Source organism: Mchenga conophoros, linkage group LG22 (genome assembly GCF_057382185.1).
Source record: "Mchenga conophoros isolate Kocher_MC1m ecotype Shallow Benthic linkage group LG22, M_conophoros_male_GT1.1, whole genome shotgun sequence".
NCBI classification, from domain to species: Eukaryota; Metazoa; Chordata; class Actinopteri; order Cichliformes; family Cichlidae; genus Mchenga; species Mchenga conophoros.
The window spans coordinates 27,937,746-27,961,298 of NC_140546.1; the positions used below are offsets into that span (position 1 = coordinate 27,937,746).

At 39.2% G+C, this 23,553-nt stretch overlaps 2 protein-coding genes, 1 long non-coding RNA gene and 4 other non-coding genes across 8 annotated transcripts; 3 read left to right on the plus strand and 4 right to left on the minus strand.

Moving 5' to 3' along the window:
• The first annotated feature begins 271 nt into the window (after window positions 1-271).
• LOC146549646 (CTP synthase 1) lies at window positions 272-12,095 on the plus strand. 2 transcript variants are annotated; one of them, XM_085263503.1, is made up of 18 exons: window positions 272-458; window positions 4,700-4,882; window positions 4,961-5,131; window positions 5,223-5,323; window positions 6,704-6,820; window positions 7,104-7,187; window positions 8,103-8,183; window positions 8,267-8,418; window positions 8,518-8,650; window positions 8,971-9,059; window positions 9,163-9,257; window positions 9,370-9,432; window positions 10,307-10,350; window positions 10,440-10,536; window positions 10,616-10,671; window positions 10,859-10,955; window positions 11,054-11,198; window positions 11,277-12,095. In XM_085263503.1, exons 2-18 carry the CDS (start codon window positions 4,714-4,716, stop codon window positions 11,359-11,361), a joined length of 1,779 nt encoding a protein of 592 aa, XP_085119629.1. In that variant the 5' UTR covers window positions 272-458; window positions 4,700-4,713; the 3' UTR covers window positions 11,362-12,095. The 2 variants fall into 2 exon arrangements, with proteins under 2 accessions (XP_085119629.1, XP_085119630.1); XM_085263504.1 differs by lacking the exon at window positions 272-458 and adding an exon at window positions 515-4,615.
• On the minus strand, window positions 12,088-14,263 carry LOC146549647 (uncharacterized). The gene is made up of 6 exons (XR_014890571.1): window positions 14,162-14,263; window positions 13,474-13,524; window positions 13,168-13,226; window positions 12,949-12,992; window positions 12,624-12,692; window positions 12,088-12,457 (listed from the first exon to the last, which is right to left on the minus strand). It is a non-coding gene; the product is annotated as an uncharacterized LOC146549647 (long non-coding RNA).
• LOC146549648 (small nucleolar RNA SNORD99) lies at window positions 12,520-12,591 on the minus strand. Its single transcript, XR_014890596.1, has one exon. It is a non-coding gene; the product is annotated as a small nucleolar RNA SNORD99 (small nucleolar RNA).
• LOC146549649 (small nucleolar RNA SNORA44) lies at window positions 12,760-12,890 on the minus strand. Its single transcript, XR_014890587.1, has one exon. It is a non-coding gene; the product is annotated as a small nucleolar RNA SNORA44 (small nucleolar RNA).
• On the minus strand, window positions 13,299-13,436 carry LOC146549650 (small nucleolar RNA SNORA16B/SNORA16A family). The gene has a single exon (XR_014890579.1). It is a non-coding gene; the product is annotated as a small nucleolar RNA SNORA16B/SNORA16A family (small nucleolar RNA).
• Window positions 14,264-14,820: 557 nt separating the features above from the next.
• rab42a (RAB42, member RAS oncogene family a) lies at window positions 14,821-22,325 on the plus strand. Its single transcript, XM_085263505.1, has 2 exons — window positions 14,821-15,142; window positions 16,994-22,325. The coding sequence occupies exons 1-2, from the start codon at window positions 14,928-14,930 to the stop codon at window positions 17,430-17,432; spliced, it is 654 nt and encodes a 217-aa protein (XP_085119631.1). The 5' UTR covers window positions 14,821-14,927; the 3' UTR covers window positions 17,433-22,325.
• An 877-nt stretch (window positions 22,326-23,202) lies between these two features.
• LOC146549652 (U11 spliceosomal RNA) lies at window positions 23,203-23,335 on the plus strand. The gene has a single exon (XR_014890594.1). It is a non-coding gene; the product is annotated as a U11 spliceosomal RNA (small nuclear RNA).
• The last annotated feature ends 218 nt before the right edge of the window (window positions 23,336-23,553 follow it).

The following is a 23,553-nucleotide window of genomic DNA, read 5'->3' on the forward strand; positions in this document are numbered from 1 at the left end:
AATTATTCTGTCTGGCCTCTCAGAAATAAAGTCCCCATTTTATTAATTAATTTGCATCAGGTAGGTTTTCTGTTTATTTTTCTTTTTTATTTAAGTATCAGCATTTTTCTATGATAATAGGTGTTTGTCTTTTGTCAGCTAGTCAGATTCCTCTGTGCTGAACTGCATACAGGGATGCATACAGGCTTTTATTTGGTCAACCTCGTGGAAACCAAAAACTCCCCCGAAGGCCGCAGTAGTTTCCGAGGCGTACCTGAAGGTAACATCGTTGTCGTAAGTGTGTTGAATGACGTAGAACAGCCCTCAGTCGTGCTTCATACACGTGTGGGGCTAGTTTGTGGATAGATAGGATTTTAGGGAATCACAGTACCAAAATTCGAAATTTCGAAAGGTCCTGCTAACTGTTTGCGTCGCTGACGATCCTTTTACAGAGGAGTCTTTGGTTGCGGAATATTTCGGTGAGTTGAAATTTGATAGAGATACAGAGGTTGTGGTTGGCTAGGTAGAAAATTATGTCAAGGTAAACGAATACGTCTCGCTTCCGGTAAGAATAAAACAAAATAAAATTCTACTCGGAATTTCTTCTTAATATTATTGTAGAAATGATTGGTTATATTACGACTCACATTCTCGTAACAAGAAACATAGGGCTTAGTTTAGACTTGGATGGCAACGTTTAGAAATTTGAGAATATAAATTGTTATGTGCGCGTTTTTAAATACCCAACTTCGCTTTTATTTTGAAAGCCTTGTTGGGTATCGTAACAATTTGGCAGGCTTGATAGAAATGGAACATTAGCCACCCTTTGTAGTTAAAGAAACTAACGAAATTGGTACCTTGTTTAGCTAATCTTAAGCATCTCCTTTGTCTATTTTAGATACTAACGACCGCCTTGGTCTGCTGTAGCTGAAAATAACTCCCGTAACGATGTTGACCATTAGCTAAAAGCTAGTTGTACCGGCTGGTTTTCTTCAATTTGCAACTGTGCCGCGCGGTCTGCTCGTGCTCCCTAAGAGCCATGCTTCATGTATAAAAAAAACCCGAAGTTTTTCAGGGTTGTAATACGACACAGTATGTTTTTAGACATACTTTGAAACACATTTAGTTGTCGACCTTCGAGCCTATGTAACGTTACTTTTATTTTTACTTAAGTTCTATTTACCTGAAAACAACAAAAGTGTGTTAGTGTGGGGTCCATTTTTTTGTACAAGGAGGAGGACATACGTGGTCTGGTCTGTTAACTTTACTGAGTTTTTCTTTGCTGAATACTGATTTGTTCATATTTAGCTTTCCTGTTAAACATTTGCACATCATACGTATATTGCAATGTAACGCAGCTCAATAGGCAGTATGACAATGTATGATAATGGCCGCAAAACTTTCTAACTCGAGGTTCACCAAATTCCAAAGCTTTTAACTACTTCATTCTTTAGCAAGTTGGCCTTTCCTTCACAATCAAGTAGAGTTTGGTATGAAAATGAAGAAAATGTTTTAAAATAGTTCTTATTTTTAGCAATGTATCTTGTTTTGACCAGCCACATGTCCCACATGGTTAAAGTTTACCTAAAAAGACAAAACCTTTTTTTTCCACTAAATTATTAGAACACAGACACACAACTGGTCTTATATATCAAAAACATTAAAATGGTACCATTAGATTATTCACTGTCATATATCCCACTGTATTAAGACTCAAGTTGAGGAAGAAAACAAAAAGGATTTTGCCATTAACTTGCAATATGGAAGTGACATCAGTTATTTTCATCCATTTTGCTCTGCATGTGGTATGTAATGTAACAAGTGCTTCAGCGACTCCCAGTGGAGTCATTTGTTTACAATGGGGTTACAATTATAATACACCAGCTACTAGCATCCCAGACTTTGCTGCCTGGTTGCACTTTATGTGTGATTGATGATTTTGCTATAGCAATAATTTTTCAATACAACATTGTTATATAGCATAAAAATTTGTACAATATGATACAACACAGCCCTAGGAGGAAGGTAGCAATTTGCTTCACTTTATTTGGTATGCTAAAGTTATTCTACAAAGAAGCCACACAGACGCACGCACACAAGTGAAGACACTCAGTGATTTTTTTGTTTTTGGTCATAGACTGAACAAAGGAGAATTTGGCTTGGTCACATGATAACTGTTTAAGGGAAACAAGATTGTAGTCACTCATGCTCAAAAGCAGAGGTGGGACCAAGTCATTGTTTTGCAAGTCTCAAGTAAGTCTCAAGTCTTTATCCTCAAGTCTCAAGTCAAGTCTCAAGTAATGTCAGGCAAGTCAGAGTCGAGTCTCAAGTCACTGGTGTAAAAGTCCAAGTCAAGTCACAAGTCTGAAACTTTGAATTTCAAGTCCTTTCGAGTCATTCAAAAAAACGAAAAAAAAGCATGTTGCAGTTATATGCTAAATGTAAATATTAGACCATGTAATTTTTAAATCTGTGTTTTTCTCAACACATGACAAAATAGTGAACGTAGAAAATATACACAAATTGTGAAATTGCACCTCTTTAAAATGCAGCTCAATTAAACCTAGCTCCAAGAATAATTTTCACCGACAGTTCTGAGATAAGCTGCATGTTATTCTTGGATGCGGTTGTAGGACCGGCTTTAAAATCGCATGACAAAAATATCATACACATTAAAAAAAAACTGCATCACCAACGTAGCCTGGACAACATTTGCTAGTTAGATGAAGTCAGCTATCTCATCGTAGCATATTTATATGCATATTTATAATTATACGGTTCTTGGAGTGAGTGCACACACTCATGAAGTTTAGTAACTTCAGGTCACTGCAACAAGCCCAGGTACAGTTTACCGACGGATGGGTGCAGGACCTTGAAATGCACCGTGTAGAACGAAAGACCATCATACGTATCATAAGTTTACCAGTCTCACAAATCGTCGTCATAAATATACATTCCTTAACCGTTTATTAATAGGACCTTTGAGCTCAACGATAATTAATTAGTAGTGGAAATAATTTCTGGTAGCATCACAGAAATGTAGCAGTGACAATAATATTGTATGCTGTAATCGTACTGGACAATTAGTGATACAAAAACCTGTTTTATCCTGTGAATAAAAGTATGTGTTTTTGTCAGTGTACCATAATAACAGAAGCGAAACGCAATATTGTGTCAGGACAATTCACTATTTATGCACAATAAATAAAGGAGCATAGCGCGACAATTTCTGTTCAGCGCCAGACTTGCTTGTAACCTATATCACCAATTATGTTAAGAAAAATGACGCATTAACTACAACAGCAGACTGACCTGTGTGGAAATGCTTGGAGCAGATTAACCTGTGAGCTGGAGTGTTCTGGGATGTTATATTTGATCTTTGAATGGCTGCAATCCAGGCCATCCGTCGCGTCTTTGTTACTTCGGAAACATGGCTCGAACAATTTCTCTTCAACGACGTAATCCGATAACAACCGATCTCTTTACCCGTCGGCTTCCCGTGGCTGTCATGCGACCGGCTATTGCAGTTAATAATACAACAGCTTCTTGCCATTTTTGTGTTTCTTTTTATCGCTGTATAACTGATTTCAATTGAAAGTCTGTGTGCGCTAGTACCTCTTGCCACGAGTTCCCAGAATCCTTTGCGGTTCTACCCGTGAATGACGTCACATTTTCAATCTCTATATAATATGCATGTTAAATTTTATATTTGGGGTAAAATATCAAGTCTTTTCAAGTAAACCGGTTCAAGTCCAATTCAAGTCCCAAGTCATTGGTGTAAAAGTCCAAGTCAAGTCACAAGTCTTAGAACATTTTTTCAAGTCAAGTCTAAAGTCATAAAATTAATGACTCGAGTCTGACTCGAGTCCAAGTCATGTGGCTCGAGTCCACACCTCTGCTCAAAAGTAATGGCTAACCGCAACTAGAGGTTGAAGCCAATATATGCTAATACGCTACATCAGAATCAGAATACTTTATTGATCCCTGGGGGAAATTATTTTTTGTTACAGTGCTCCATTTTAAACCAACATTAAGACAAGACAGACAATATGCTAACTAAGAATAGTACAATATATACATATATATACATACATACATACATAAGTCACTTATAAATAAATAGTTGGAAAAGAAACATGTGTAGCTGTAGCAGCAAACAGTGTGTTAAGTGGATGCGTTGTACAGGGAGATGGCCACAGGCAGGAATGATTTCCTGTGTCGTTCAGTGGTGCTTTTCGGTAATCTGAGTCTCTCACTGAACGAGCTCCTGTGACTGACCAACATGTCATGGAGTGGGTGGGAGGTGTTATCCAACATTGTCTTTATCTTGGACAGCATCCGCCTCTCTGACACCACCTTGAGGGAGTCCAGCTCCATCCCATACATTGTTATAATCGTATCTTATCTTTGTTTTTGTCTGGCAATTCTGGTATTTCATCTTATCGCATGATATGATAATAGCCTATCTAGGAACCTTTACTTTGATAAGGTCTTAAGAGGAACAATGGTCAGTGAATGCATCAATAAGACCAAAGTGCCTGGAGAAAAGTGAACAGCAACTACAACTGAACAAATATGTTATCACAAACAAAGAATTATTAATTCACATTTAATGTGGGCCAATAAGTTACTGCAGGTAAGCTTCTGAAAATGACTATTTTAAATGTCTGACTAGTTATTAGTGGTTTCTGTTGCTTTCTAATCACTCATTTACCTCCAGGTATCAGAGCAACAATGATGAAGTACATCCTAGTAACTGGAGGAGTCATCTCAGGTATCGGCAAAGGCATCATTGCAAGCAGTGTGGGCACGATCCTCAAGTCATGTGGCCTGCATGTGACTGCAATTAAGATTGACCCTTACATCAACATAGATGCAGGCACTTTTTCGCCCTATGAGCACGGTATGTCAGCAGAGATATTCAGTATAAATGAACACGTGCAGGCTTGTCATCTAATTGTTTACCCCTCACTCTGTCCAGGTGAAGTATTTGTGCTGGATGATGGGGGCGAGGTTGATTTGGATCTGGGGAATTATGAACGCTTCCTCGACATCCGGCTGACAAGAGACAACAACCTAACCACGGGCAAGATCTACCAGTCAGTCATCAACAAGGAGAGGAGGGGAGACTACTTGGGCAAGACTGTGCAGGGTATGCAACGGTCAGGTCATTTAGAGAAGGATGGTAATGTCAAAGATGAGTCATTAACCGAACACGCATTTTATGCTTTGCTCTTTTCCAGTGGTGCCACACATCACAGATGCAATCCAGGAATGGGTTATGAAACAGGCACAAGTGCCAGTTGATGATGACGATATAGAACCTCAAGTGTGTGTAATTGAGGTAGGCTGGCTGCTTGAATGAAGTATGATTATATGAAAAAAGCATTTTTTTTCTATGCTGATTTGATTTCTTAATCCTAAAAACAGGTTTCTTTTCAATAACATGTATTATTACATTTGCATAATTACACGTTAGAATGGCGTGGTGGGTAATGCTAGCTAGCCAGGTAGGATAACCCGTGAAATACAGTGGCTTGCAAAAGTATTCGGCCCCCTTGAGCTTTCCCACATTTTGTCACATTACAGCCATAAACATGAATCAATTTTATTGGAATTCCACGTGAAAGACCAATACAAAGTGGTGTTGGTCTTTCACGTTTGCACGTGAAAGACCAATACAAAGGGGTGTTGGTCTTTCACGTTTGCACGTGAAAGACCAATACAAAGGGGTGTTGGTCTTTCACGTTTGCACGTGAAAGCTAAACCAGTTCCACACCACTGAAGCTGCAGCATTTTTACAAACCAATTCTGGTTCATCCGTTTCATTCAACGATCCGCTTTCACTCTTCTCATTCTGCGTGCGTATGTAAACAAAGGCACTGCGCATGCGCATTTTACCCATATTCTATCGCGATATTTCATTTTCCTATCATTGCCCAAAATTACACCGGTATTACCGTGAACGGTATGATATAGCTCAGCCCTACTTCTGAGTATAAAACCACCACAACAACATCCAGTGTATTTTAGGGTTAACAGCTGGGAAGACCTCGTCTGCTACAGAACGTCCAAGAAGAGAAAATAGTAGCCGTGACGCATCAATCAGACTTTATGTTGCTTGGTGTTTGTTTACATAACTGTTTGGCTATACAGAGGGATGGATTGTGGGAATGCAACTTGCTCAGGTGGTTGGGGGGGGTTTCAAATAGTTACGCAATCTCCCTCTGTATATCTCTGAGCTTCTGTGCTGGAATGTAATTAAAATGGCAGTAAAAACTGGCATGATAATACATTCGTGTCTTCAGCCCAGCTACGACAGCTCCAGCCAAATGTGCCAGGTTTCAAAAATCGAGAGGTGCACGACATATGCGTCAGGGATCACACTGTGAGCATAAAAAAAACCACCCTTACTATTCAGTATTGAAAGCCAATTATAGTCCACACCATCGGTCTGCAGGAGGGAAAACTCATGAGTGTGGTAGGATAACCTGCTCTGTTATAGTGTCTCACTTGGTACATTTTCAGGAGTGTGGTATGCCATAAAGCGTAATATCAATAGGCTGTTAAGGGCTGAATAACTGTCATTGATCACCAGAGATTCCCTGTATTTTGATTAAATGTCATTAGGGTCTAGCTCTATTATTTTGTGTAACCCCCCCCCCCCCCCCCCCCCCCCCCCCCCCCGCCTTGATGGTCACTGCCAGTGTTTGTGTGTTTGTAGCTGGGAGGGACTGTCGGAGACATAGAGAGCATGCCATTCATCGAGGCCTTCAGGCAGTTCCAGTTTAAAGTGAAGAGGGAGAATTTCTGTAACATTCATGTCAGTTTGATACCACAGGTAAGACAGCCATACTTTTATATCTCACCTTACATTTAACGAACATGTGAAACTGCTGCATACCTGAATGTGGCTTTAATGCAAATATGCACTCTTATTCAGCCCTGTTCAAAAAAGGTGAGTATTTAGTAAGAAAAATACTGAAAGTTGTGCCCAGATTTTTGTTCTGCTTTAATGAGGTGTTGCTTAGATACTTCTAAGAAATGAAACTAGCTTTTAGAGGGTGATTGTTGTAGACTGTCTCATTATGTACCGGTTTGTTGTTTGCATGGTTGTGGTCCAGCCCAGCGCAACAGGAGAGCAAAAGACCAAACCGACACAGAACAGTGTGAGAGAGCTGAGAGGCCTAGGCTTGTCTCCTGATCTGGTGAGTGAGTTGCTATTACATAAACATGTTTGATGCCTCATTTGCATTTAAATTACATTTCTGAATTAAAATGGATTTTTGAGTGGCATATTTTACATGTTGAAACCCAGATGTTTTATGTGCAAAAGATTCTTTGACTCCTAATTCATAATTTCACTATAGGCAACCAGGGATTGGAGTGCCATGAAAGTATTTGCCCTCTTTCCTGATTATCTGGGGTTTTTTGTTTTGTTTTTTGCATATTTGACACACTTCAGGTGCCTGAACTTTAAATGCTGCTCCAATCTGCTTCTTCAAATGAAAAATGGATTAACCATTTATTACCGCTGTATGGAAAAATTGTGCAAACTCTTTGTACAGTCACCATCAACCAACCACGGACCCTTAACTGTGATTAGTAATTGGAGTGCTAGCATTCTGATAATATTGCAAGCAGTTTTGTGTTTGTACATGATGTATTTGCACTAAAACATGACCCCGTTAAAGGATAAAGCAAGACTATTAGATCACTGGTATAGTGGGGTGATGCGTTCATGCTGGTACTCTGCATTGATGATATGATGGTTTTAACTTCCTGGGAAGCTTTTCTGAAACAGAATGGACATGATCCTGCTGAAACATTAAATCAAGGAAAAATTAAAGCCTCTTTGCCTACAAGTCACAGTACAAAAAAGAGAAATTTAGTCAGAATGGAGATGGAGGCCATTGCCAGCTTGCACATAATCAGGACTGTAAGATTAAGAAAGGTGCTCACACAGATTTCTATAAATTTAAAAAGAGAAGTCATGCAAGAGGACACATATTTTCTTACTTGAACCCAGCCTCATGTGTGCTACATGTGGCGAAGTTCAAATTTGGACAAACTCGGAATTGGATTTTTAAAGGTTTTTCTGATTGTTTGTTTTTCACTGGCAGATCATGTGCCGCTGTACAACTGCGCTGGAGAACTCTGTCAAGGAAAAGATCTCAATGTTCTGCCACGTGGAGCCTCAGCAGGTAGGTGAAGCACCTGTCAGGCTCGATTAAGCCATAAAGCTCTCTCCATAAACATCTAAAATTGATTACCTGTCTTCTTCCAGGTCATCTGTGTGCACGATGTGTCATCTATCTACAGAGTGCCATTACTGCTGGAAGATCAGGGTGTGGTGAGCTACTTGAGCAGGAGACTGAATATGCCAATAGAGACCAGACCAAGGAAGATGCTGACTAAATGGAAGGAGATGTCTGACAGGTGAGTGAGCACCTTTGTGGGTTGAACCTTTCCCATGAGAAGTCATTGTCCTCCAGAGAAGACCGAGAAATAAATGGATGCCCATATTTTTCCTCACAGGTCAGACAGACTGCTAGAGCACTGCTCTATCGCACTGGTGGGGAAGTACACAAAGTTCTCAGACTCCTATGCTTCTGTTATAAAGGCTCTCGAACACTCTGCACTCGCCATCAGCCACAAGTTGGAGGTTAAGGTATGTACACAGAATCATAGTCTTTAGTCTCAAATGATCTAGACATGGTTCAAAGTGAAGCCAGCTCCTCCTAGATTTAGTCCTTCCTCATTGTATTCCATGGCTATGACAGTCTTTGCAGTACCCTGAAGTTTAAAGGTATTACGGCTCTAGAGTAGGGGAAAGTGTTGATAGTTATGATTAGTGATTAAATAGTTGATTTTAGTTTGGGGTTTTTGTTTGGTTGTTTGTTTGTTTTTGGGAGGGGGGGGGTTGTTTTAAACAACTTGACTTGTGCCTTTAGACCAATCATGTAAGCTGTGAACATCTCTTCTTCTCAGTATATAGACTCTGCTAATTTGGAGCCAAGCACTCTGCAGGAGGACCCAGTGAAATACCACGAGGCGTGGCAAAAACTCTGCAGCTCTGAGTGAGTGCCCTATAGGAGCACAATGTCCTGTCTCACTAGATAATCTAGCCTGAATATTAAAATGGAACTTTTATCAACATGACAATGTTTCCACTGTCCTCAGTGGCATCCTGGTTCCTGGAGGTTTTGGTGTGAGGGGAACTGAAGGAAAGATTCATGCCATCAACTGGGCCAGGAAACAGAAAAAACCCTTCCTCGGTACAAGAGTTTCTGTGGATCACATTACATGTTTTATTATCTTACTCCATATTTAATGTCAGTAAGTAGCAGCATCAGAAACACTACTTGACTGGTGTTCATATTTCTGCAGGTGTGTGTCTTGGAATGCAGCTGGCTGTATGCGAGTTTGCCAGGAACGTGCTCGGCTGGACAGGTAATGTTTTTGATATTATCTTCACAGTAAAGAAGAAGAAACAAAGCAGCATTACCTTTTAATGTGAATGCTGAGTGATGTAGGTAATTAATAAATGATTGAAATTTCATAGATGAAAAGTGTATATTGTTCCATGTATACAATAATTTTGGATGGATAGGTAATGAACATAGGATCTATATCTATGCTAAGTTTCATCATTGAGATTGTTTGTGGGTACGTATAGGTAGATCCAAAGAGGACCATTATAATCTGATTGTGTGTCCTTGTGTGTGGAGGAATAAAAAAGAACCACATTGCCTACTTCGTTTTTCAGTCAAAAGTCCCGATTTTCCTGCAATACCCTCGATCTCAATTGTTAAGGTTCGCCTGGAATTGGGCAAATTTTTTGTGCCAGTTGTGCCTGGAAATGTATTTGGGGGGGGAAACAAGTACTTGTTTCTTTAGCAGCTTAACCAGCAAAGGTTCAGATGTCTGTTCCCGCTGTGCATCAGTCCAGTTCTTGTACATTTAGTTTTGTAAAGGCGGTTCCTATAATACTTAAACCTAGCCTTCTGATCTTCAAAAACGTTACTGCTAACTTCAATAAATTAATAAACTCACGCCATAAACACTGGTTCCAGCCAGTGTCCGCCTTCTTGTCAACTTTGCAGCAGCCGTAATGCTAACATTGAACCTTGAAAATACAGAAGATAGTCTGTCAAAACGTGTTTGTTACAGCATAGTTATTTGAGAGAGGTGTGGGAATGGGAGCTTTCTTCAAAGCATAGTCAGTTTTCAGCTTGAAATGCATCTCCTACTCATAAAAGGTGGGCACTGGTGGCTGACTGTTGATTAAAATAACTAATGGCATATTGTTCCGTTTCATACTTAGATGCCAACTCGACTGAATTTGACCCGGAAACAAAGCATCCTGTGGTAAGTTTTATGCATTGCACAAACAACCTGACTCCTGCATGCACTGTAACTGTATATTAAAATCCATCCTTTCATTTTAATCTTTGCAGGTGATTGATATGCCAGAACACAACCCCGGACAGATGGGTGGCACCATGAGGCTTGGGAAAAGACGGACCATTTTCCAAACCACCAACAGCACACTGCGTAAGAAAAGCTTTTAGTTCAACCTGGACCAGCCGGTGATGAACTGTTGCTCTGTGCTTACAGCTCTTCTGTATTCCAGGAAAGCTCTATGGAGATGCAGAGTATGTGGATGAAAGGCACAGACATCGATTTGAGGTAATGCTGAACTAATATTTCATCATCATTAAGTGTTCAGTGCAGAAACAGGAAATTGGATAGAGAGTTAGTGGGGGACAGACGTATAAGCAAAGGGCCAATCCGGGGTTGAACCCAAAGCGCCGCATTTAATCTTGGTCACCTGCTCAACCTGTGATCCAAATGTATACCTTGTTTTTGTGAACAGGTCAACCCTGAGCTTAAGAGCCACTTTGATGAGAAGGGCTTCCGGTTCGTAGGTCAGGATGTGGAAGGAGAGAGGATGGAGGTCATTGAGCTTGATGGTACAGAAAAGCAAACAGAATTATTTTCAGTTTTAATATATCAACCTTTTCTGTGAAACCTTCAACAGACTGTTTAAAATTGTTTTCTCCACTTCCAGATCACCCATATTTTATTGGTGTGCAGTACCATCCTGAGTTCACTTCACGTCCCATCAAGCCATCACCCCCCTACCTTGGTTTGTTGCTTGCTGCTGCGGGGAAGCTGCAGAGCTACTTACAGAAAGGCTGCCGTCTATCTCCACGGTAAATAGAGTGTATGTCTCAGTTTACTCATTTTCTAAAGGTATGCATACTAATTGAGACTGCTTCTGTGCCACACAGGGACACATACAGCGATCGGAGCGGCAGCAGCACACCAGACTCCGAGATATCAGAACTGAAACTTCCTTCACTCTCCAATGAATGACCCATCTGTGGAAGATATCTTAATTAAGTGTCCTACCATCAGTTGTCTCAAGTGTTGGAAAACTGTACTGTTCACAGATAGGGCTGGCATTTCCTAGAGTACAGAAGTGACTACAGGCAGCTGCGGATTAAGTTATGGGACTTTCAGCTCTAAACTACGCTCATGAAACAAACACCACTGAAAACCATAGTGTTTAAATAAAATTTAAACTGTTACTATTCATTTTGCTCTTCCTATAAATGTTACAGAACTATGAATTGGAGTGGTTAACTTCAGTTGTCACTCATTTCTACAACAGCACTTTAGAAACTGGTTTAACATGGGAGTTATGGGTTTCCAGATTATCTTGTAAGTTTACTTTAATGGGTCATAGCTGAAGTTTAGCTTAACGTCGTCACATTTATTGCAACAAGCAAGCAATAATTGTGACTTTAGTCTACCTATTTTGCTTTTTGTACAACGCAAAGTCGAGAGGTCTCCGATTAGGTCACCTACTGCAGGCATACAACATGGTGTGTGATTAGCTTTCTACTCCTGCTTCATTGACTCTCACAGGGTTTGTCACCTGTGGCATACTGTTGTAAAGAAACTGTTACTTTTGTTTCTGATGCCACTCTACCACCACAGTACTGTTGTGGCCTTAATGTAAATAAATGTGCTACAAACAGTTTGTAGCATAGTTCAATGTCTCCATTCTTTTGATCATGTTACAGACAAGTTTCCAGAGGTAGTCAAGTCAGTTTTATTACAATCTGCAATTGTCACACACAGGGTTCATTTTCTTAGGTTCAGCCCTTAACCTCTTAGGACCTGGCGTCCACATATGTGGATTTCACATTTTTGGCTTATTTAGACCATTTTAAAAAAAAAAAAAAAAAAAAAAAAAAAAAACAACAACAAAAAAAAAAAAACGCATGCCATGGAAGAGTTCAGGTCTTAGGAGGTTAAAGAGCCAGGTCAACTCATTCATGCATTTCACAGCTGCAAGAAAGCTCCGATCCAAGTTGGTTTTCTTCAGTAGTGTTTGTGCCTAGCCGGAAAGTTGGCAGCAATTCTCTCATGGAAATGTCACGTCACTCCCAACGTAGCACCATACCTGAAAAATAAACACCTCAGGTTAGCCAAATTCAGAAACTTTTTGTAAACATTCTCATTATGCACTGATCTCAGTCCCATATCCGCAAGCTTCATCCAGAAGTCAACAATGTATTAAGGTCATCATAGATCAAAATAACCACTGACCAATTTCAGCATCAACATACCTGTAAATTACAGATGTGAATGTACTTTGTTACAGCTCTGCAACACCAAGAGGTCAAGCGGATAGACGCCTAAAATTTAATAAAAAAAAGTGAGATCACAAGTTGCATGTTAGCTTAGTCTATTTTTCTAGCAGATGTCTGTTGGACAGCTGAGTGGCTGCTGATGGCACAGAGTGGCCACAGCAGTCAAAGACCACCCTGTTTTCTTGCATGCACTTGGAGAGCATGGAGCTACAAACAAGCACCGACCCTTAGGATAGCATGCTGGAACAGGGACATAAGTGGCCTTTTAATATTTTTAAAAAAAAAAAAAGTGAACTCTTACCTGAATGAGCAGTTTTCATTTACAAATGACAGATCTCCATTCACCTAACAAGAAAATTTGGTTAGTCGTTTTGCCCCAACAAACATTGATTAAAGTCAGTCAATCCCATCAAGTTTTAATAAATGTGGCTCAGGAAGAATAAGTCTCAATCAAGACTAGATCAGTGAGGGCAAGTTTGTCATCACAGCCAGGATTGTCTGAATTATTTTGAAGAGTTACCTGCATGTTGTGTTCTCATTTGATGGTTTTGGTCTTGCACCTTTGGTGTCACCCAGTACCTATTGGAAGACAAGGCAAATCACTTACATTTCTTTGAAAGTTTGCATTTAATCCTGGGATAGCTCACTGATCAATGTCCTTCCCCTAAATGTTGCTGTAGCAGTCATTTTCAAAACCGAACAGCGACCGTCGGTGAAAGTCTTCATGTCGGCTTCCTTTTGACCGTTCACTGCTACATGGGAGCATGAACGGCTTCGATAGGAGCCTTTTCACGATGGGACAGCTAGTTTTAATTTAAAGACTCACCTGCATTCTGCATATTGGGAAGCAAGGTTGAACTGCCATTTCAAATAGACCCTAGAGACAAAATAAAGAAGATTAAAGATTAGTTATGTTGAAAACAGTTGCCTGTGCCATCACCTTTTATAACAAACTGCATTTAGTCTAATTTTGATTCTAAAGGTAGTTTAAGTTTGTTACAATGACATCAATGCTATTAACGTCAGAGGCCTTAAAGGCTAATGTTTATTAAAATGAGCTAGCATAAATGGCTTTGATTTTACCACCTAGTCTGATTTCCATGCCACCCTAAGAAAATTTCTCAAGATCCACCCCTGGCCACGTGGTACAAACCCATTAGCGTCCAAGCTAAGCTATCAGCAAGCTAAGCTATAGCTAACCCTTAGCATGGTCACTAAAGCCTAGGTATATCTACTGTCGAGTTCCCAGTTATATGACAAGTCAGCAAGAAGTGTTGATTATAAAAACAAGACTATACTACATACCCCAAAGTATTAACTAGTCAAGCATTATGGCTGTAGATACAAGCTAACGTAAGGTCGTTCACTCACTTACGCTAAAAGCGCTATATTAATGTTAAAACAAAAATAATGAGTTCTGTGTCAAGGTGGACTGGATTTAAAAGCTGCGCATAATTAATGTAAATACCTGGACACATGACCTTAGTAATCGACAACACCAGCATAAAGCTTACCATAGCTCTTTCTTGGGGACTTCAGCTCACATGGAAGACTGCAGGAAGAAGAGAGAAAGCGGCAAGGCCCGCTGTTCTTATATACTCACTCTGATGTCCGGCAGCGGTGCGCTGATTGGCTCGCGTTACTCACGCGGACCGGTTGAATAGTGGGATATGTAGTATCACACTCCTCCTCCTTCTTCTGTTTTTTTAAGCAATGCCTGCTGTATTTATTGAAGTTTACTGAGACTCAGGCAATAGGGTTTTACACTTAACTAGCCACGCATTTTTCACAGAGTACAACGGCACAGAATAAACGGTGTGCAATTAAAGAAATATGCTATAAATCCAGACCATCGTCGGAAGTGAATATAGGCTACTTCAGAACCACGGACAGCAACACACTGCGTGTTTTAGGTTTTGTGATATCAATAGCGGACGATATATTAAATAAATGGGGGTGGTTAAGGAAACTCTGTGCAAAACATGCCCAAGACGGACCTCATATAGATATATTGTTCTGTTTTTGCTGCTTTTAAACCCCCTATATGATTCTTTTACAACATACACAGGCCAGATGAGGTTGTAGCGGGTTTATTGGAGTGATATTCGACTAGTAGAGCATAGGTAAATCTATCACATGACTGCTGCGGCCGCTCTGTGCTCCGCGTCTCTTCCTGAACAGAAGGCAGTAGCAGCAGCTGGGGCTCCATGTAAACACGCCGCGCGCAGGGCTTTGTTTCACACACACTCACTCCGCAGGTATCTTCCCTCTAGTCATGCCATGGATATTTTGTGGCAATATCAGTTTCGAATCATTCTACTCGGGGATTCCACAGTGGGCAAGTCCTCGCTGTTGAAGCGTTTCACGGATGGAATTTACAGCGATGTGGCGGACCCGACGGTCGGGGTAGATTTTTATGCCCGCTCGCTTGACATCGAACCCGGGGTGAAAATAAAGCTCCAGCTCTGGGATACGGCTGGCCAGGAACGATTCAGGTATAGTGAGGTGAAATGTATCTTATATAGAATCTATCTGAGCTAAATATGTATACAACCATAGTCCTTCAAAGAGATTTTTAAATAAATAATTGCGAGCCCTCGGTTTAATGTCGTGTTTGGCTACTATTCTCAGTCCCTTTAAATTGAATATGGGCCATTTCCCCGTCTCGTTAGCATGTAATGAAATGAGTTTAGACAGCGGAGAAAGGAGGCCAATAGAAGATATTACGATGTCCTGACCTGTATAACAACAGGACACGGCGACTTACATCATGCTTTCATGGATGATGGGCAGCCTCCTCATATTTAGGCCCCAGTTTGATTCCCTCATATACAATTTCCAGGCCTTCGCGGGGATGACAAGTCCCGATCCAAATCTATTTGTTGTTGTTTTCATTCATCTATCCTGTTGCTTGCTCTGCTTTTCATGCCCACTGTCACGGATCATTTCCTTTAAAGAACTCCTGTGTCTGGAGAAGCTCTTAGATCTGCTTTCCCGTTTGAAGCCTCTGAGGGTGTTTTCCTCCAGGCTTCACTTCACTTGTCTTTCACTTCTGCCTATCTGCCTGTAGAATCTGTGGTTTTTAAAGCATCAAATGCAGAGATCAGAGTCTGTATGTGCATATATTTTTATAAATAGAATAGTATCATGCACCAGATGTTATGACCCAAAGGATCCTTTGTGTTTTTGTATTTTATTTCACTTGATGGCATTGTTTAGTTTCCATTTAATTAAGCACATTAATGTATGAAACGTTAAAAAAAAAAAGCATTCGCATTGCAAGTTTTGACTTCATAAAATTACAGAAATTGTTTTAAGAAGCCAAGAGAGACAGACCTTCCATAGCAATATGACTTGAATATATTTATTAGACCTGTACATTTCACAGACTTTGATCACAAAAAAGTCCCAAATGTTGGGTGAGGTCCAACTTTATTATCAAATTATGTATTATGCCATTCAGTGATATATTACCATCATAAATGAGGTCCTGACACAATTCACTTAAGTACACAATTTACACAATTTATTAAGTATGCTTCAGTTTTAACATATTTAACTCCCCTCATATTGAGCACACTGTCTCAATAAGTAGTTTCATCTGAATGGCAAGGCCAGCTAAAGCACAGATGTAACTCCATGAGTCTTACTAATGTAAAACACCAGTAACACAGCTTTGAAAGGAAATTCTTGTGTCATTTAAGTGGTTAGCTTGCAAATAGACAGTTGAAAGACTTAAAAGAGAGCATGCAACCACATTCCTTGACTGACTTGGAAAACAGTGTGAAAATTGATTTGGGATTGTGTCAAATGGGACTTGATCTTATCTTAGTTTCCGCTGTCTTGACATTTGAGCTTCACTTTGGCTATAATATTTAAGTTTGTTTTCTATAAACTGATTAATGGGAACTATGACTACTCTTCTATTGTAACTGAGCACTCAAAGCGCTTTTTTATACATGTCCCATTCACCTACACACACTCACACACCGAAAAACGCATCAGGCAAGTTGGGTACAGTATCTTGCTCAACAATACTTTGACATGGAGACTGGAAGACCTGCTCTACCTCCTGAGCTACAGCCACCCCTTTTCTTCAAAGACTTGATTTGACTCAGGGTTTGACTTGACTTGCTTTGGCAGAGAGGACTTGGACTTACCTCAAGTGATATGAATTTTCCACCACAAAAATTAAACTCATATTGTGATGTTACAAACAGCAGTATAAGGGTAGTGAACTGGTAGGAACCATCCAAGTTCATAGAGCTGTCCAAGACATTTAGAAGTTATAAGTCTAGAGATGTTTGTCTTTGGTTTCTAACACCAGTAATGTGTCTTTCCACCAGGTCTATCACAACATCATATTACCGCAACTCTGTAGGTGGCCTGCTTGTCTTTGATCTCACCAATCGTAAAACCTTCGACCATGTGAGGGAATGGCACAAGGAGGTGAGTGAGCACATCCTGCCTCACCACATGGTCTACATCCTCATCGGCCATAAAAGTGATCTCAACAAGGACCGGAAGGTGAGCAGGGATGAGGCAGAGCAGCTGGCTGCTGAGCTGGGCATTCGCTATGTGGAGACATCAGCCAAGTGCAACAGCAATGTGGACCGGGCCTTTGAGCTGCTGACCAGGGACATCTACGAGCTGATGAAGATGGGGGAGATCGTCACCCGTGATGGGTGGGATGGCGTGAAGAGCGGCCTGACTGCCAAGGTTCTCTACTCTGCAGAGGATGAAGAGTTGGCCCCTCCATCAGCTGAAAAAAGCTGCCACTGCTGACTGAGAAGTCTTTGTGTTCCAACACTATCCTATCACACCAAGAGCTCACTTTGTCTCACAGCCGATCATCAAAACCAAATCACTGAGGCTTAGCACCCTGTGATATCACCATCCATCACTTCCTCACCTTGTGTTTTGTGACCTTTCTGTGTTGATTTTTCAGACCACTGGGATTATTTTCAATCAGGATGCGAGAGTAAATACCAATGTGTACCTGTTGGGAAAGTATTGTATTGTTAATTTGATATGATGTAGCATGAGTCGAGCTGTTTTGAGCCTCATCTTGCTCAAGAAAAAAAAAAGAAAGCATGCCAATGTGATCAGGTGTTGTTGCTTAAAGTGTAGCCAGTACTCCTTTTCATAGCAATGGAGCTAAAGGACTACTGAGCATACGAAAGTACAAATGGACTATTATGGTCTGGCATCATCCACATTTCATATGGTACTATTATGGGTTTCTACTTGTCAAAAGTTTGTGCAATGCTTTGCCTGCAGTCTTAAGTGGCTGTAACATTGTAAATAATAGTTAAATCTATAAAGATGAGAGCTAAAGGTGACTGAAAGCTATTTAATTCATAGTGTGAACAGTGCACTCTGCAATAAGTGTCACCATATTAAATCAATGTGCTCCTCCTGCTACTGTAAGCTGTGTGTGCACTTATGCCAAATTGACCTTTGACCATTCTGTGAATAGATTAATAATGTGGTTTTTTTTTTGTAAAAAAGTAGAGATTATTTGTAGTAAAAGTGTATACATAAACATAGATTATTGTAATTAGACTAAGTGTAACATACAACATTCACAATAGCAGTAAGTGGCAATGTGAGAAAAGGAAGTTTAAGGTCTAAATATGCCCCATTGATATAGACATAGATGATATGCACAGCAAAACCTAATGAGCTTTGATATGTTTATTGCAGGCCTCTAAACTGGCTTTAATTCATCTTATCCGGGCCATCAGCCCAACAAATGTCATGTCATGAAACCATGACAAAGGATTTAGCTGCATTTTCTGCCTTTTTTGCTTTCATTTTCTTTTTGCTGTACAAATGAACCTGATAAAATTCTTTGTAGGGCCTTAAAAGTGCTTAGAGAATTAGAGAAAAGCTCCAGCTTAGCTTAGCATAAAGAATTGAGAGTAGTAACATGTTTAAGCAAATTAATTTTATGTTTACATTCATGGTTGCCAAAGTGCGGCCTGTGGGACAGTGGTGGCCCTTGGTAATGTTCTGTAGCTGGATCAAAACAGAATCAAACAAAGGGAGCATTTGTTGTCTGTTTTTGTTCTGGACAGCTTTATAAAACACAGTTACAGTTGTCAAAAAATGTAACAGACAAAATTGCAATTAACAACTTATAACCCCTCCCTCTGAACACCAACTAAAAGGGTTTGTGTGTATTTTTCCTGTACCTGTATCACTTGCCTACTGGTTCCCTAAACTGGCACTTTCTTGTTTAAACCATGTCTGAAAAGCCACTAAAACCTGTAGTTACCAAGTTTATCTATTACTCTTCAACAGCTGGAGGCACTCAACCAGTTAAGTTGTTAATACGCAACTGTTTTCCAAAGTCACTAATGTAAGTGTTCTGTTGTTATTGTGTTTTTTATGATGTTTTTAGACCTGTTATATAAATGTGACAAAGGAATTTCCCATTATTAATTTTCTCACGCTGATTTTACGCACATAAATATAATTCTAAAACAACAGTTTGGAGCTGCAATATACCTACACCCAAAGTCACTAAAATCCCTTGTTAGCTAACAAATGTGATAAAATCTTTGTTGTGACTTTAGTTTTTCTTTGCTGGCTGGAGACACTCAAAAACTCTCTCCAGAATCCCTGCTGAATTATTAATAAGAAAAATGATTTAGACTTTTTTAAACCACAGATTCAACAAGGAAGATAAGCTGTGCATTTTAGAGGCGCTAGTATCGCTAGCTATTGTGATAGCTGTCACTCCTGCTTCCAGTCTTCATGCTGAGTTAGCCTAGTTTGCCTCTTTGGCCCCCACATATCAGTATCTTTTCAGCAAAATCCTAAAGAATATTAAATGTTTTTTGTTTTTTTTAAGGGCTACAGTAGTAGGCTATTGTATTTTAGACCTGTTATATAAGTATAACAGAAGAAATCCCTTTTATCAGTGTTCAAAAGCAGAATTTTTACCAACCTATATATAGTTAAGAAGTGCAAGTTAATCTTTCTCACATTGTTTGTTAACTAACTAATGTACTGTAGATTTTATTCAGCTGTAATGGAGAATGATTGGGTGTCTGCACACATGACTTCCAAAACCTGCAGTGAATACCTTTAACAAAGAGGATCATGAATTCCTTTAAGGCTCTAGAGGCTAATAATTTGCTGCTTGCAAGCCTGGATCTTGTTGCGTACAGTTTGCTTTCCCTGGGGCTTCTACAACACACACTACACTGTAAACAGTAAGAAAATATGCATTCTAATGTTTTTACTTAGCATTCATGTGACCAGTCTGACACTTTTTTTTCATTTGTCTGAACCAGTTAATAAAATGTACATCATGTGGTTGCAGCTTAGTATTTGACAAGGAATGTATTCTAACTCATTTCTGCAATCCCTTTTCGTTTTTCATTTATTGTTTTGCACTAATTCAAACTGCATTTTTTCCCCTGGTGAAAGTCTGTGTTTGTTTGACAATCAAATGTTATCATTTTGAGTTCTTGGTATAGGTGAGGAATACAGTGTTGGGGTGGCAAGCCTTGAAAACGTGCTGAATGAAAACTAACAAGTCTGTACAACTACCTTTCTCACTTTTGCCTCTAAGGGTTACATTGTATTGTATGATACTGTGTGTTAGCACTGTGCTGTGAGCGTTACTGACGACTACAGACTCATGTAGTCGGGAGGAAAACACTGGAAAGACAGGAAGAAGTATTATTTTGAAAGATTGAATCTATGGGATAAAAAGACCAATTGAAAACTTATATATACATCAATCAACAACAGCACAAAAAATATGATTCATTTCCATCTTATTTGTAATCTTACAAGCTATACCAATACATCTGCAGTGACTGTAAGTAGTAATATTACTACAATGAAGGTGAATGACTAACTTTCAGTCCAACTCTAGCTTCTCTCTGTGTTCTTTGAAAACAATTTGTGGAAATATTCTTATTTGCTTTCTTTCCAATCTCTCTTTCCCAGTGAGATGACAAGACTGATGCGACATTATCTTCTAGTGTTCTGGAGTCAGGAGGCAGTTAGCATAGCTTAGGATAAGGACTGCCTCCATCTGACTTATTTCAACAAATGAACTGCAAAAACACCAAGCAGCGAACACTTCTGAGCAAACAGACTTCATAGTTTGAAGACATTAAGCTGAATCGTGTAGCAGACATGCACTTAGTTTACAAAATCTTAATTTTTGTCTTTGACTTTTTCCAAACCCCGAAAAATGATTTAAATATTGGACTTTTGGTGCCAACCTAACGTGTTCCAGGGGATACACATGTAGACAAATAATCTTTAATTATTCTATCTTCAAATAGATATATTTCACTCTGCCAGTTTTGTTGAACGTATGATTTAAATGTAGCTTTGCTGTAAAAAATATACTTCCTATCGTTCCTTAAGCATCACTAGTTTATTGGTTTAGTATCACTTTTTACTATATTACACTTGGATTCAGCTTCAGCATTATTTGTATGATATAATAAACCGAAATCCAAAGCTATTCTAGCATCTTTTTTAATGCAAAAAGGAAAACGGTAGCTCTATTCAGTTTATCAAAACCTGTGTTACTAGTTTGTCTTGCTTTACAAACTGTGCATACCCTTGGCTGTGCTGTTTAACTCCTGTTTACTTTCCACAAATTATTTTTATGTTTTAAACATATCACCAAAATTCTGTTTAATTTTTCTATATAGGAACATAAATAGTAAAAGATCATTATTCAATTCTGGCCCAATAATTTAGCTTCATAAAGTTCACCAATATGTAAATGTTTCAGTTTGTATATGTAAGTGGAGTTATCATTCTGGAACTATTTTTTGGTCAATCAAGCCAAAACCTAACATTTTTATATTTTAGTTTGTGAGCAGCTTTTTGGAATACAATATAAAGAGTACCTTTTTGAGCTAACAGCATGGCAGTTCAATCTCTTTACTGACCACAGAGAATGTGTATATCTGTGCTTTAGATTTTAACACCTGTAGAAAGAAAAGGTAAAAAGAAAATAACCTTTTTTTCTCCAGTATACACTTTTTCTTCTAACTGACTTAACCACTGCTGCTTTCTCTCTCTCGTCCCTCAAACTGGGCTTTAGAATCTGTAACCAACTATTTCCGTGGAACATAATAAACAAACATCTATTGCCAAGAGGAGCCAGAGGTGATTAACAGCATGATATGCTCCAAATATTCTATTTAACCAATCAGAAATGTCCTGCTCTAAAAGCCCGACCCCCTTGTAGCCCACTGAAACTTTGAAAAGTACTACCAAAGCTTTTTACATGCCTCTGTGTATGGACTTTTTGGTCGGTCAAATAATTCTTCCCTTTTCCTTACTTTGACAGCATAGCGAGTCCATCCAAAGGTCATAGTCACTGTTGTTCCTGTTGTGGAAAAGCAGCTATTGATACCAATTATCTCTCATCAGTCTTAGAAAGAAAACAAATAAGAACATTTAAAAAAAGAAAGAAAAAAGAAACAAATCACCCATGTAATTAATAGTGTCATATCCAGTGAACTGATCAAAATAATCACAGGTAGGGTTTCTCTACCATGTAACATCAACAGTACAGCTTCTGATCCCCCGATGGTCATGTTCCACAGTATTACTGAATAAATGTTATTTATTTTTATGTTATGTATAAGGGATATTGGTTATTAAATGAATAAATAGATGTACGTTGAATATTGTTTGGACTGGATGGTCTTCTTAACAAAGATTTGGCGCCCTCTTCTGACAGATTTAAGAAACATAATCGTTGCCTGGATTTGATTGATTTATGGTAGTTAGGTAAAAATTTGGACAAATGTTGTTGGTGAGGCCGATCCAAACCAAGAATTAGGACCTGTATTACACTAGGTTAGCTTTAGAATATTACTGATTTTCTTCAGCTATGAGAACATCATAAAAGATCATTGCAATACTTAAATGTATATGATCGTATATGCTACTATTCAGATAACTTAGTAAATGTCCTCAAGTTGCGCCTGGGAATCTGAGCAACAGAGAACACGAACACCGCACACACACACCACAGTATTATGATCTTTCTATTGATGTGTAATTCACTTTTAATTCAGCGTAAACAGTATATAATAAAATTAAATATAACAAAGTTTTATTTTTCAATTAAATTCGGTAATCTATGTAAGGCTCAGGGAGAGGTCGAAAAACTATCAAGATTCTGTAATCGCTCTTAAAGAATCTCACAGAATCTCACGATTACGATTGTAACCATGTATTCGACTTTCCCACATTGCCTGAATGCAACATTAATTCGAGTGCATGTAGCATCCAATGGCAGCATTCAATGTCAATTGCCCCGCCCTCTTTACCCATCATGCTTTTCGGTGTCCAAAACTAAATAGCCAAATACGGTCAAGTTTTTATTCCCGTTGACTATATAAATATATAAATGAAAGATAAAGGGTTGATTTGCCGTATTTAGTTATACAAAATACTGTGAAACTTTTCTGTGCCGACTTGAGGTTTATACATCATGAACCCTGAGTGAAGAACAGGTTACCTCTGGTCAGGTTGCAGGATGTCCGGCGTACATGGTAAAAAGGGCTTCTGCCATGCTTGGCACAGGAGAGGTGGGGTCTCCGCTTCTCTTGCGGAATCGCCATCAAGAGATTTCGGAAGCATAATTTTTACTTCTTGGGCTGCCGATGATCACATATCTTGGCGCCCTAATTTCTATTGTCAACAAAAAGACCAGCCATGTCGGAATACACATAACTCCTGCGTTGCAGAAATAAGCATTTGTCTTCTTAAGTTTAATGCAAGTATAATAGTACCAAAATGATCTATGTAGAGTACACACTGTCATAAATTAACATACAATTATTTGAGATATGACCAGATAAAACATATATCAAGGTAATACCCACTTATTCTCGCCTGCATATAT

Excerpts from the sequence above, each read along its gene's own strand:
- rab42a (XM_085263505.1), top strand. The coding sequence starts at position 14,928 with ATGGATATTTTGTGGCAATATCAGTTTCGAATCATTCTACTCGGGGAT. Across the intron at positions 15,143-16,993 it reads GCTGGCCAGGAACGATTCAG|GTCTATCACAACATCATATT; the intron begins GTATAGTGAGGT and ends TCTTTCCACCAG.
- LOC146549646 (XM_085263503.1), top strand. The coding sequence starts at position 4,714 with ATGATGAAGTACATCCTAGTAACTGGAGGAGTCATCTCAGGTATCGGC. Across the intron at positions 5,324-6,703 it reads CTCAAGTGTGTGTAATTGAG|CTGGGAGGGACTGTCGGAGA; the intron begins GTAGGCTGGCTG and ends GTGTGTTTGTAG. Across the intron at positions 7,188-8,102 it reads TAGGCTTGTCTCCTGATCTG|ATCATGTGCCGCTGTACAAC; the intron begins GTGAGTGAGTTG and ends TTTCACTGGCAG.